The following is a 14,578-nucleotide window of genomic DNA, read 5'->3' as shown; positions in this document are numbered from 1 at the left end:
ATTTCAAAACGAAACCCTAGGGTGAAATTGCCATTTTTTAAAACTTGAACTTTTAACTTTTAAAGTTTAGAAGGGCAAAAATAGATTATATTTTAGTTTATTTTTAATATTATAGAGAAAATGACGATTTTACCCTTATTACCGTTAATTTTAATTGTTCATGGGTGGGTAAACGGTATTTCTATAGTTAATAGGGAAAACTTTGAAAATTTAACATAATTTAAGTGGGAAATAGTAGTTTGCCTTAAAAGTAAACCAAATTTTTGCCATGTCTCAAAATAAATGTGTAACAAGCAAGAACTATCAATGAGGTACGAATAATACTATATATATAATATTATACATAAATAATAATATATTATTATATGATTAGGTGATTAAAAATTAAAGATAAAATAATAATAGTACAAATATTTATATAAAAATTTTACTAACAAATTACACACATAATATTACTGATACCATTCTAGTCGTTTTCATTTTACACCGCAGCTCTGCATTTCCTAGAAGGACCGACGTTAATTCAAAGTAAAACCGAAGCGGGAAACATTTTTTATTTTTTGCTTCTGAATCGATTTGGTTTTTCTTCATTCACTCAAACTTGCTCTCGGCTCCTATAGTTGGTAGGTCTATGGCGAGAACCAAACAGGCGGCCGCTATAAGCAAAATTCGAAGACAATCTGGTCAGATATCTTCCTCTACCTCACTCACTTTTTTTAATTATTCAAAACTAATTTCCATCTACAGTGTTTATTTATATATTATGGATTTTATTTGTCCTTCTTCCAGTAAACCCTAACTTTATAATTCTAAAATTAAAGGTGCTCACGCGACTTCACCAGCTTCAGCTTCACCCTCAACGCTTCCGGTACTTTTCTGTCTTATCATAGGTGCTTTTCCTACTGTTCTCAGCTGCATAAGATAACTCTTCTGTTTTCTTTTTAGTTTGAATTTTTTGAGTTGATTTTGGTTGCTAAGATATTGAAGGAAAAGCTGTTCCCATATAATTAAAATTACTCAACTAATTAACTCAAAGTAATCAGATGAGGATTATGTAGAAATATATTGTAATTCTAGACTTCTTTTTCCTTTTTTTCTCTGCAACTAATGTTTTAAGAGAAGGAATTTCGTGTAACGCATTATTAGCGTTTTTTTTTAAAGCAAAAAAAGTCACCTGGTGCAAGCACAAGCAGAAGGCGAGCCAATGCTCCACAGAGTGAGTTTCTCAATTATTTATCGTAAATTGTAAACTGAATTGGTGTCTGTGCTGATAATGACATGTAGTTTTGCATTAATTGAAAATAAATAAAAAGGTCCTGCCACAACAAGGAAGCCTTATCGTTACAGACCAGGAACAAAGGCGCTCCGTGAGATTCGGATGTTTCAAAACTCTACAAAACTGCTCATTCCAGCGGCTAGCTTCATCAGAGAAGTGAGCTTTCTCTCTTTCCCTCTGTATATGAATTTATATGTGTATGTGCTCTATTGTCTCCATATCATTAGTATTTGCAAAATTGGTTTAGCGAATTGCTGATGTGGCTCTCAATGAAATTTTTGCTGGATGTGGGGAGATATGTGAGAAGTTGCAATTAGTAGTCTAATGATTCATTGAATTGAATATGTCTTTATTGGGGCAAATCACACATTTGAAATTCAAATGTTTCCTGTCAGAAGGTTGTGCCAATTTGACTTCTAATATAATACTAGGTTGAAACATTGATAATAGTTTGATGAACTTGCAATTCATATCTTCATTAGAAGGATTCATAATAGACATCTATATAAGCTCTATAATAGAATTATCTGAAAAGATTTATAACTTATTAACTTTTAACTTTCATCTTGAAGTTGTGTACCATGTGTTCTCTGTTATCACACTGATGTGCTGGTTCCTTTACAACTTAATGAAACCATGAACTTGTTTCTGAGAAGGTTTGGGATATTATCGCAGTTGAGATTAAAGTTTCTAATGGTTCTTATTTCTTTCCTGGAATTTAATCCACTGGACGGACCGTTTCCTGAAAATAATTTTCTTTTCCTGTACTCTTACATGTTTGCAATAATTTTTTTCTCAAAGTTCATGACCTACAATCTGATGTTAATCAACTTTCATATCACAGTGACCACATCTTCCTTTTTTTGTTTGAAATTTTTTGAGTGTTTACACCTCATTTAGTATTCACTTTTAAATAGGAAAATGTCAGATTGCTATTCTTAAGAGGATTTGCATTGGTTGCTAATTTAAGGAAAATACTTTTTTCACTTATATATTCAGTGAACTATTTTTTACTTTTTTTAATCAATGAAACCATTCATATATTAATGTAAAACGATCTCAGTTAGAAGTAGTAACATAATTTGGCATTGATGAAGGGGTATGTACAGTTGTTACTATCATCAAACATCTAGTTTCAATCTCCTGTACTGTAGTACCTTTGACCTAACCATCCTGTCTGTGCATGCTGATTTAGCAAAATCACCCTTGAGCAACTTTGAATTACACATTTTGCAAGCTATTTATCTTGACCTTTCCTGTCATATGTACTGTTTATTTACTGGTATGGTTATGCTGCTCTGTTGAGTTTTGAATCAGATCGTGCTAACAACTCTTGTTATTTGTCTTAGGTAAGAACTATCACTTACCGTATTGCCTCCCCAGATGTCAATCGTTGGACACCTGAAGCTTTAATTGCAATTCAGGAGGTACTGTGATATAGTAATAAGAAAAACTTCAATTTGTTCTGTTGTAAAATTTTTGCAATCACCGATATCCGGTTTTAGAAGAAAGTTTATAATATATGTTTCCACATTTTTGTTTTTGTTCAAGTATTGAATAATTCAGTTGCTCTTTCTGTGCAATTGCTTTTACTAGGCTCAGCTGTAATAAATTGTTTCCACAATTGTAGGCAGCAGAAGATTTTCTGGTTCATTTGTTCGAAGATGCCATGCTCTGTGCAATCCATGCAAGGCGTGTTACTCTGAGTAAGTTAGTTGAGACAATTGTTCTCCTAATAACTCCATTAATCATCTTATATTTCAATCTTTTCCATTGATTTTTATGAAAGAATGCCATAGCAATATACATGTTTGCACAGAACTGATTATCCATTAAGATGAAACCAGTTTTATTTTCTATGTATGTGTGTATGACTTCATTTACTCCAGGGGTTCTCAGCTAGATCAAAAAGGACATTAATGCTCTTCTTCATGTGTGTCAAATCATGTGTTATGTACATAGTTTGCACAGAATTGATTGTCTGGCTGTTTAGGTTTGTGAAACTGACTGTCCAACTTGATGTAGGCCCTGCTTCCCATTGAAATTGACGCATCTCATTCAACATGAATAATGGCTACATATCTCTTAAGTTCTGCTCTAAAAATATGGCCCTGCCTCTTGGGATTTATGGCCTGATATATGTAGTTTGTCAGTATTGCTTAGTAGGCTCTAAAATAGATTATTTGCTTTTCTTTGTCACAGTGAAAAAGGATTTTGAATTGGCGCGCCGGATTGGGGGTAAGGGGCAGCCTTGGTGAGAGAATACACTATTAACTAGCACCATCATCTCTCACTTTTACCCCAGGGAAATTTGAATTTGTAGCCATTCTTTGACAGCAGTAAGCATATAATTGTATTTGAAGATTAAAAATTAGGATTTAGGAAACAATATTTAACCTCATTATACAATAACTGTTGTAGCTCCGAGAAGTCTTCATCTAGCTCGAAGAAGTTTGACTTATCTGTTAGTTTATCCACTAATGGAGGTGAATCCCCTTTTTGATTTGAAGCTCCAATCACAAGCTCTTATAGCATTCAGCCATGTGGGGTGATCTCGCTTGGCAATCTCTGATCTATGCCTCAACAAATCTTACAGGTGGGGTCAGAGTTGTTTCTGTAAATTTATAGTTTTCGATAAACTAGTACGGTCTGTTATCCTACTATAATCTAGCAAACTACTACTTTCTAGTTATAGCTAAACATAACTGTAAATGAAACTGTATTGAAGCATTTGGCTTCTTTGGGTGATTGGACCTAAGCTGTGTAGTCACGTTACAAAGTAGCCAAATGATTGCATTCATTTTATTTTCCCCTTAGAATAAGTCCAATGCTCGTTTTTAACAGTTTTATCTAAAACTTCATGCTCACCTCACCTTGTTCAAGACAAAGCTTGTGATTTGTCAATTGTCAACTTCCACTTATTATTTCACCGCATCTTTTTCAAGACAAAGCTTGTCAACTAGCACTTGTTTCTTCCCGCCCTTATAAAGAAGGAATCACGACTATGCGATCTACCATCATTGTTTCAATTTACGATTGTGTTTATTGTCAAAGTTTATGTTGCAGTGAGGAACAAAAGTCAATTCATTATTTTTCACTCATTTAGCCCATCTTTTAATGATTCTATTCTCATTTATATGAACAACGAATTCATCTCACCTAGAGTTTGCTAACACAAACTTGAACTTCTTTTTATCTCTTTGGAAATTTCTCAAAAAAAAAAAAAAAACACTTTGATTTACCAATATTCCTATAGATTCTATTAGAGATTACAATGGGATGGAGCGGGACTGAATATTTTATTCTTGTCCTAGTAATTTGGATGTTTTCTCATTCCTGTTGCTCAGCTATTGCTAAGGGATGATAAAGAAACTGTGTCTTTGCCGGAAAAAGGAAGTATTCATTCCCATGCCGTCTATGAAGACTTAAAATACACTGTTTCACTAATAAACAAAGGGTTAGGAAACTTTCCCTTGTTTCCATCATTTGACACAAAATCAAGGCTCTATGGTTAATGCTTTTTTCTTTGGTCCTTTCGATTCAGCGCCGTTGACCACCATCTGTGCTTAAGCTTCAGTTTAATCAAGTCATCCGACGGTCAAGAGGAGTTTCCATTATCCTAATTTCTGTTATTGATTAATGGTTGAGATAATTTGTGTTTGTTAGATTATGGTTATGTTTCTGAGTTTTATAAATGGTTTTACTTATAAAAGTAGTTGAGGAAATAAAAGATTAAGGTACTTTCAGTTCGGTTTTTTTCTTTTTTGGCGAAAGTTGAGAAATTTTTACCGTCCTTTCCATAACTGCATACATTTTTCATGGTTAACAACTCATTGCCTCCTTTTTCTACAAAAGGCCACAAATTTCACCTACACTTTGTTCTCCTTTTCTCTCTTCCTAAAGCCATGCCTTCTCCTTCTCTATCGTAGGATGAAAGTCACCGCCACCATCATCAAAGTCATCGTTTTGCCGTTTGAGCAAAGTCTGAAATGGAGCTGACTCGGCTTATTAATACGACTTCGATCTCTTCACTATTGGCGTCCACGCATCACGTTTCAGCTCAAATTTCAGCGTTTTTGTTGTCCTTTGCAAGCTTCTTTTCGCTTCTAATCTCTCACTTTTACGAAACAGGCAGGAACCCGTACGATTTTCATCTCTAGTATTCACTTTTTTCTTTGTTGTGGGTACCTCCAGATAATATTAAAATTTAAGAGACTGTGACTCTATCGAGTCACTATTCAAGCAACAACAGCTGCTCCACGAAGAACGAATCATATGATATTTCTATAAACAAATTATTGAGCATCAACAAAACGTAACAACTAACAATCGCCAGACATCCGACATCTAATGGAATTTTAATCAGGGGAGAACTTTGAACAAAATTTGTAAGTGTTTGCTAGAACCACAAATGGTATCAGTACTGTATGGTCCCAAAAAAAGCAGAGCTTCTCTTTATCCCAGTTCACACAGGGCTACACGGGTCCTAAACGACAACGTTCTACATTTCTTCTGCAAATTTCTCCAATACCCGTCTGGTTTTTCAATATACAGCTGAAAGATATTGTACATTCAAGCGTCAATATTTTGTTGATTGAGCTATCCAAACGATGTCGAATGTGTTCCAGGTTGATTCAGGAGCCAAACTGAACTGCTTCATCTGTCTGTTGCTCTCATTTCTTCAGATTCTTCAAAACTGAACAACAAACAAACGTCAGATCTTTGAATAAATTCGTTTGTTTTTCCAATACCCTTAAAATAAATGTGGTCTAAGTTTAGTTACTTTGAATTGCTTTATTAGACTTATCTCTTCAAATAGATTCTTGATAAAAAAGACGAGTGTTTCTTCACATTTCACTGGTTCTTGTCATCATAACACACACTTAAACCCAAAGTATGACCCTAAATCTACAAGAAAGTCCCTTTTCATCCAAAATGTAAAATTAGTGATAGGCTAAAATTATACTTCAATTACATTTGGCAAATGTTTACACAACAGAAGAAGACACAGGATGTCAGTTCAGCCAGGTTGGAATTTGGATAGAGTGCCATGAGACAGAAGGATGAAATATGTGAAGTGCAATCTTCAAAAGTTGATCTCTCTTTTTAATGAGATAAGTTTTCTTGCATATCTTTGTCAAAGCTGGATAATTGTAATGGAAATTGCAGTTTTGGGCCAACTACATAAGTTGTTGCGTTGGAAATTTTGGTCGACCTGAACACTTTAAACGAAAGCTGCAGACTTGGGCAAGATGTGTTGTACTGGGACCTGTCAGCAGGCTTCAACTAGTAAATAGAGACAAAAGAGTAAGGAAAGACAAACCCAGAAAAGAAGAAACCTTGAGTAATCTCTCAGGAACTCTTCTGAAAATAATATTCCAGGGCAGAATCATTGTTTTAATAAATAAAAGCAGCATAAAGGAGCAGTACATCTCATTGGAATAGATGGCAAAACCATTTTATACAGAATAAAATGACGATGCTTAATTGAAAAAACCAAATGGATGACTATATAAAATTAATGATGAAATTTTAACTTTATAAATAAAAATATATCTGCCTATATTTTATATACAGTTCGTATGTATAGATAATTTGTCATTTTAAATTAAAGATAAAATAATACTTAATCATATAATAATATATCATCTATATGTACAAATTATGTATCAAAAATAGATACATATAACATTATTCTAATTTGATAGATCGTAACCTTTTAGAAATATTTTACTATATATACAAAATCTAAGTCTTCAACAAACAGAATTTATTGGGTTTTTTTCAATGGCCAGTGTAAAAGAAAATATTGAGAAAGCACATTGATTTTGTTAATACAGCTATTCTCTTTTTAACCATATTTTCTCACCAAACATTCATCTTCATCTATCCTTACACTTATTCTAACTTGTTACTATGCATTAGAGCAAGCAATTACACTTAATCTAAAATTTAGTCTTAATCTACTGTTAACAGATTCTGAATTTATCCCTTTTTTTTTTTTTTTTGGGTTACTTAGCTATCTTACTTTTTGTACTATCCTGCAAATTTTTCATCACCTTTCATAACGGAATTTTTAATGTTATCCTATGAGAAAAAAATTTTATGTACGGTGGTTGAATTTTCTTTCCTCCCAAAAAGTAAAAAAATGATAATTTTTCAAAAAGGTTGGGATTCTTCCATTCCATTTAATTTCCGAAATTAACAAACAAAACCATTGACGTTTGGCTGCAAATGAATTTTACATGTGAGTCTTCTTGGGCCTTCTTAACTTTTAGGATTCCTACAAATATATTCAATCTTCTATTCTTTCTTGTAAAAACGTATACACAGCATTGTCTAGACAGTCTCTTAAGGTTAAGGAGGAGGAGGCCGTACACTTCACACTAATTAAAGCCGAAAGTGGGCAGGATAGCAGAAAATTAGTTGCCTTTTAGGTGTCATAAAAATACAGTGGAAAATATCAGCTTATAGACAAGTATGGTAAGGGCGTATTGTGCCGAATTTAGTTCTTGCTTATGGCCATTAAGCGAAAGTTATAAGAAAGGCCAAATTTCCTACCAGTTTTGATGTAAATTTAATTTTTCATTCAAGGATAAAATTATTATTTAATAAAAATATTTAAAAAATTATAAATTAATCATATATTTTTTTTTAGATTTTAAAATTAATAATTTTTTCTAATTTTAAAATTTGAAAAATGAGTATTTTCCTTTTAAGATTTGTAGTTTTTTTTTTTATTACTTCTCTAATGATTAGAGTCGGTTAATCTCTTTCCTCTCATCTCTCGGATGAGAATGAATAGTTGATTGACGATTTAATAAAAAGTGAAATATTTTTATTAAATAATAATTTATATCATTGATAATAACAGTGAAATTTAACAGAATGGTTGATATTTAGATTTTTAATAGTTAACGGATAAAAAATTGGGTTTGTATTAAAATTTGGGTGGGAAATAGTGATTTGGCCTATAAGAAATATCAATAGCCACCTGGCTTGGATGAGCTTAAAGGTCCCAATCTGGTCCCAATCTTTTCATATATGGAGCCAACAATATATGCCATTTTCTCCTTATATCCATCTCTCAGCTTTCCTTCTTCAACCTTTTCACCGTCAATTTCCTTGACACACTTTTTCTCTTGTGTTCAGAATGGACTCAGTTTCACTTTTTTCTTGTTTAATTTGCAGGGCCTGGAAAGACAATTTTGTATTTGTAATAAGGTGTAATGGCATTGATGAAAGGCTAGTGAGTGACTTTTCCTATAAAAGTGAAGTGTCACCAGATAGAACAAGTTTGGCCTGTTTAAAAACTGAAAAGAGAAACAACTACAAGTCAACGATTTTTAATTTGTTTGTTTGGTAGGACCTGTCGTTCGTTGCTTGCTTTATTCCGAAGAGTTTCAATTGAAGCTCAATTCTCTATGCCCATTTAAAAGCCACTGCACTGCACTGCACTGCACATTGAAACTCATGATAACAATAAATTCTGCAATTCTGGAATTCCATTTTAAGGAAACTAAATTATTGATTGTCAATACTTACTTGGCCCTTTAAACACTCACAATTTCTACTGGGGTTTTTCTCATTCTCTTCTTTCTTTTCTCTTTTAATCGGCTTTTCAAGCAACTCTAACCATGGATAAGCGTCGCCGGAAGCAACCGAAAACCAGCACTAGTTGTTCTGAAGGTAAGGTTTTTTTTTGTTTTTTTGTTTTTTACTCTCTTGCTAAAAGTTAAAACTTAAACCCACTGGTTCTTCTTCTGGGCTGTTGGATTATAACTCTTTCTTCTTCTTCAGCATTATTGATATTATTTATATAAAAACTAATAGTGGGCACTTCTCAATCTGTAATGTTTTGGCAGAGGTGAGCAGTATTGAATGGGAGTTCATAAACATGTCTGAACAAGAAGAAGATCTCATTTATAGAATGTATAAACTCGTTGGGGACCGGTAAACAGACTATGTCACTTACTTCTGGAAATATTCATGAACTGTTGTTTTATTTTTTCCCTGGGCTATGGCTTTTTTCACCATTGAGACAGATTATTTTCTTGTCGCCCATCAGTATTAAATTTTCTTCAGGGTGAAACTATGTACTGTATTTTTCAATGATTCATTTTTCAGCTTCTGCTTGTACGGCCTTCTATATTTATTTTTTTCGAATGACTATTTTATCCTCATTGAATTCAACTGGTTATCAAGATTTTAGAGACAAAAATTAATTATTCTGTGTCTTGGCTGCATCCCATAGGCCTTATCTTCTCCATTGTTCAAAATCCATAAATCAAGTACTTGATTTCACAGTCCCTTTCTGCATAAAAAATATATTGATCTAAACAATTACTCTAATAAACAGAAAACTTCAATTTTTCTGTTCAAAAAAGTTGTCTTGTATGATTTTCTTTCATCTCAGTGTTGATAGAACATACAATCTCAGGTGGGCACTGATCGCCGGACGGATTCCAGGCCGAAAAGCAGAAGAAATAGAGAGGTTTTGGATTATGAAACATGGAGAAGGGTTTGCCAGTAGACGAAGAGAGCTTAAGAGACGTAATTCCTAGTCAGATTAGTTTGGTTAATGGCAGTATGTTAGAAAGTTTCATTTTGTTTTAATCTTTTTTTTTAGACTTCTTTTTTGTACAAGCCAGTGACGAAATTAGTAGTAAGTATTGCCATTAATCTATGCTGTTTAAGTCCTGAAGCTTATAACTTTGTGTTTTTCAATGACATTAACAGACAAACACCAAGGACAAGAAAGGATGCAGATTCGTATAAACTTGACAAATAATATATAAATAAAAAATGACAATATACTGTGGCGTGGATTACTTTGTACTTGAAAATGATCCACAATTTGGCTGGTCCTTTTTATCTTCTTGTTCTCTCTTTGGGAGGGTTGATTGGTTTCTATCTCCTCTGCTTCCATGTAGTAAAATCTTGGGCCACAACATTATTCCCTGTCGCTGTTTCATGGTGCCCCACTGCACGAAGGCCACAACTTTAGTTGCATTGAATACTTGAAAATTCTCGGCAGTGAGTAGAATTCTTGTAAAACATAATGAATGCATGCATAAATGATATATCTATCAGGAAAATGAAGAAATATGCTTGAAGTTTGTTTGAATATATATATATATATATATATATATATATATATATATACACACACTAGAAAGAAATTTTATCCAAATTAATTCGTCTTCTCTTTGGAGGAGAACCAATCACACAAAGTAAATCAAACCTTGATCTTGGCATGTCATAAGAAGTTTTGCACCCAAATTCTCTATCTTAAAACTAACCTTTTTACCACTGGAACCACCAACCGAAAATAGTTGTTGGGTTTGGTTTACTGGTGTGGTATGTGTTGTCACTATACTTAGTTGGTGGATTGGTTTTCATTTATGGCGTGGCATGGCATATTTTTTTTATGAAAAGTAATTTAACTTTTTCCAATGACTTACCCAAATGATTGAACTTTTGAAAAATTACTATATACCCGTAAAAAATTTAATCAGTGAACTCTTTATCTGTCTCTTCTCTCCCCATTTTCCTTTCTCTTCTACCGTTACAGCCTTACTAATTTTCTCTGCTAAGACACAAGTAGAAAGCAACCCTAGAATCCTTTCACATTCTCACTTTCTCGAACCTCAGTATTGATGGAGCTAGGTTTGAAGGTTAAGTCCAAGCCCACGCTCTTGTAAAAAAGCTCAAGTCCAAGCCCACGCTCTGGATAGAAAAGTATAATTTATACATTTGGTGGATAAAAAATGTTTCAAGGTGAAAGTTTAGGAAAACGTATGGCCAATAATGAATTGATTTTCTTCTTTGACCATGAGCTTGAGAAAAACAAAATAAAATTTGAAATCCTACGTCTTTGCTTGTTTACTTGTCTTTTCGATCTAATTGATCTTCCAAGCCTATTAAAATTGTAGTAAATTACCCAACATTATGGCTTCAGTTTATTTTTGATCAATCACAATATTATAAAAATGAGCTCAGTATTTTCCCGAAATAAGAACATGGTGGGTTCTCAATGCTGAGATTGTATTCCTAAAGATGACTTCACTTGGAGTAGAAATTATAATGATGGTTTACATTGAAGACTCAACAAACTTGCCCAGAAAAATAAATAAACAACCTCAAACTTCCATAGGTTCCTAGGTTTAGGGTTAGATTCGAAACGAACCGAGCTAAACTAGAGCCCAAGTTTGGCTCAAGTTTAAATGAAGTTTTTAACTAACATATTATTAAAATAACGTCGTTTTAATATATATTAATCAAAACAACATTATTTTATATTAAAATTTTTAACTCACGAGCTTGATGAGCGAAAACACATTTAAAGTTCGGCTTGAAAATGTTAAAGTTTTAGACTCAAATTTAAACTCATTTGAGCTTAACTTTTTTGAATTTATTAGAATCGAATTTAAATTTAAATTCCAATTCAATTTGGTAGGATCTTGTCCTGAATTAAATGAGATTGACTAACGTCCGATTTGGGATTATTGCAATAATGATTTACAAGCCCACTTGATTATGAAAATGGATTGGGGTGAACATAAATGACATCACACCGGTCCATGATCTGCAAATTTTGGTCCCAGAGGCTGAGGACATACATACTTGCAATGTTTTAACATCCTATCCAGCTTTGACCTCCACAATGGCCCGGTCTAGGTCAACTGGATAAATGGCCGAGTTGGTAATTTTTGAAAAAGAGTATTAAAAATCCAAGCCATGAATCTCATCTACAAAAACTTTCTCTCCACGACGAAATGGTCATTTTCAACTTCTTTGAACTTGTTCTTTTATGTTTTTAACATCGATCTTTTCGTTTGATTTTTTTCCGACATTGATTTCATCATTTTTTGTGACTCATTCTCATCCTAAATTGTTATTAGATATAGATTTTTTTTGTTGAATTATGACTCGATACGACCTAACAACTAAAACCATTAGACTGTCACCCCAAGTGCCACTGTCCATCCAAGCTTTAAAACCATGCATACTAGAGCTTGACTCATAAACTGAAATTACGGTAGTATTATTATGTTCAAAATTAATTGTGACATGATTTTTGTCTGTATGTACTTTGGCAATATTTAATTGAAATAAATAAATAAATAAATAAATTTCTACGAAGATACCAAAAAATAATAATAATAATATTGTGATGTGTCATATTGAATTTTTAAACTTTGTTTGATAGGATTTATGGGTCAAGCAGAAAAGGAAAGGACAACAAATGTGAACGCAACTTTATCCATTGGAGTCTTTTAAAAATTGGGTTATTAATAATTATATTAATAAAATACAATTTAAAAAAATACTGTACCCACCCATATTTTCGATTCCCTGGTGGTGAGGCAGTCAGTGTGAAAACAATCCGTTTGGATATTTTTGTCACCAATAAAAATAGAATCTTCATCCAAATAAAATAAAAAAACAAACAAGTTAAATTCCTGATGATGGACTGCTAAAACAGAAAAAATCTTTGATGCATATATACGTGGCCTCCTTTTTGAACAAACAGTCCCCACACGTTTTCTGTACTAATTGAATTTTAAAAAAAGCTTGGCCCATTTAACCTCTCGCTTTCTGGACCAGAATTTGGCAACTTCCCGGAAGGAAGAACTGGTTTTCCCAAGCTTTGGTTTTAAGTTCAGCTCTCTGACGTCGACACCCAGCTTTCTAAAAACTACGTTTTGTCTATGATTGGAACTGCAACCATAATTCAAGCCTTGATTTAAAATTTCAAAAACAATTACTCTGGAAGGAAAACTTCAGGTCCATTGATTTGTCCGTAGTCACTTTATCAACGTAAACGAAAAGAATGATTTTGATATATCATTAATAGATTTCAAATTTATTATCCATACTTTCTTATTTAAACACTATCCACCTTATTATTTCGATTATCCATTAAAAATAATATAAAAAAGATTAATCGATTTAGAATGTGAAATATTTCAAATTTTGACCCGTACTTATATTATTAGAAAGAAAATCATTTATTAATAATTATTTAAATAATAATGAATGTAGTAGTATTACGATAAAACTATTTTCATGTAACCTTAATGAGTAATCTGAGAGATAAAAAAAGAAATTTCATGTATAAGAAAATATAAGTTCAAGTCTTTTTTGAAAATTTATCTAATTTTGAGATCGGTTTTTCTTATTATACTTATATGATGATACATAATATATGGATGAGTGATGTAAATTGTCGTAATAATTTATTTTTAAAATGTTTATTTTAAGATTTGTCTTAGTAAAATGTTTAAATATATAAATATTGTTAGTTCTAATTATTTTAAAAATAATTCCTTTCCTACCTTTTAATGTATATTGCTTGTATTAAGTATACTTTCTTGATACTTTTTTTTTTCTTTATTTCACATATACATTAATAAAAGTATATGCATATTCTATCATGTGTGTTTTCTTTTTAAAATTAATATTCGATATAAAATTTAAAATTTTAAGATTTATAAATAAAATAATAATTTTATTTATATTTTTAATTAAAAATTTTAATAGTAATTAATTTATAAATAATTGTTTGAAATTTTTTTTCTATTATAAATATTATTTTAAAATAAAACTAAAATTTAGGCGAAAATAAATCCTTTCCGCAATAGAATATGAATGTAAAAGTGAAACATTTTGACCCTGCCTTGTATGTAGGTCCCCCAATGGCTACAAGGAGCCATAATTAAACGATCTTTGTAAATCACGGGAAAGAAAAAGGTAGAAAAAGACAAATCCATTTCCCACGAAACAAGACTAAAAATAGTGATAATAATGCACACGTAAGCAGAAAGGATTTATTTTATTTTATTTTATTTGTATTATGTGCGGAATAATAAAAGTCTTTTTGTTGAGAGAGTATAATAGGGGTTGGATTCCATTGATTTGATTTAAATTAAATTTAAATAATAATTCATGTTTAATATTGTTATTTAAATTTTATTAAAGTTCCCTTTTAATAAAATAATTTTATTTTATATTTAATAATAAATTTAATAATTATCGAATTGAGCCAACTTAAATAAAACCATACTCCGACTCGCTCAATTCTAAGTTAATTCTACTCGCATGGCTAAGTGTGTGGCCGTGATTACCCTGAATGTACGAGGAATTGGCAAGCCATGGAAATGTAGTAGTTGATTGAAAGGTCTGAGTGGTAGCTGTATGTACATACATACGTGGGTTCTGGCTCGCTCGCTTGAGCGATCAATCAACGTCAGCGTAAGGAACGGGGTTACACGTGGCGCAATCAATCTACGTCTCTCC

General features: G+C 32.2%; 2 protein-coding genes across 4 annotated transcripts; both read left to right on the top strand.

Annotated features, from left to right (window-relative positions):
- Positions 1-504: 504 nt before the first annotated feature.
- On the top strand, positions 505-4,098 carry LOC123222693 (histone H3-like centromeric protein HTR12). Of its 3 annotated transcripts, XR_006503694.1 has the most exons (8): positions 505-683; positions 822-868; positions 1,147-1,216; positions 1,314-1,432; positions 2,626-2,703; positions 2,907-2,982; positions 3,479-3,615; positions 3,698-4,098. XR_006503694.1 is itself a non-coding variant. In XM_044645596.1 (7 exons), exons 1-7 carry the CDS (start codon positions 632-634, stop codon positions 3,532-3,534), a joined length of 498 nt encoding a protein of 165 aa, XP_044501531.1. In that variant the 5' UTR covers positions 505-631; the 3' UTR covers positions 3,535-4,098. The 3 variants fall into 3 exon arrangements, 2 of the variants coding, with proteins under 2 accessions (XP_044501531.1, XP_044501532.1); XM_044645596.1 differs by having other exon boundaries at positions 3,479-4,098; XM_044645597.1 differs by having other exon boundaries at positions 513-683; positions 1,162-1,216; positions 3,479-4,098.
- A 4,325-nt stretch (positions 4,099-8,423) lies between these two features.
- LOC123223039 (transcription factor CPC-like) lies at positions 8,424-9,985 on the top strand. Its single transcript, XM_044646094.1, has 3 exons — positions 8,424-8,965; positions 9,142-9,229; positions 9,717-9,985. The coding sequence occupies exons 1-3, from the start codon at positions 8,914-8,916 to the stop codon at positions 9,838-9,840; spliced, it is 264 nt and encodes an 87-aa protein (XP_044502029.1). The 5' UTR covers positions 8,424-8,913; the 3' UTR covers positions 9,841-9,985.
- The last annotated feature ends 4,593 nt before the right edge of the window (positions 9,986-14,578 follow it).

Source organism: Mangifera indica, chromosome 8 (assembly GCF_011075055.1).
Source record: "Mangifera indica cultivar Alphonso chromosome 8, CATAS_Mindica_2.1, whole genome shotgun sequence".
Lineage (NCBI taxonomy): Eukaryota > Viridiplantae > Streptophyta > Magnoliopsida > Sapindales > Anacardiaceae > Mangifera > Mangifera indica.
This window is presented reverse-complemented; position numbering and strand designations above follow the sequence as displayed.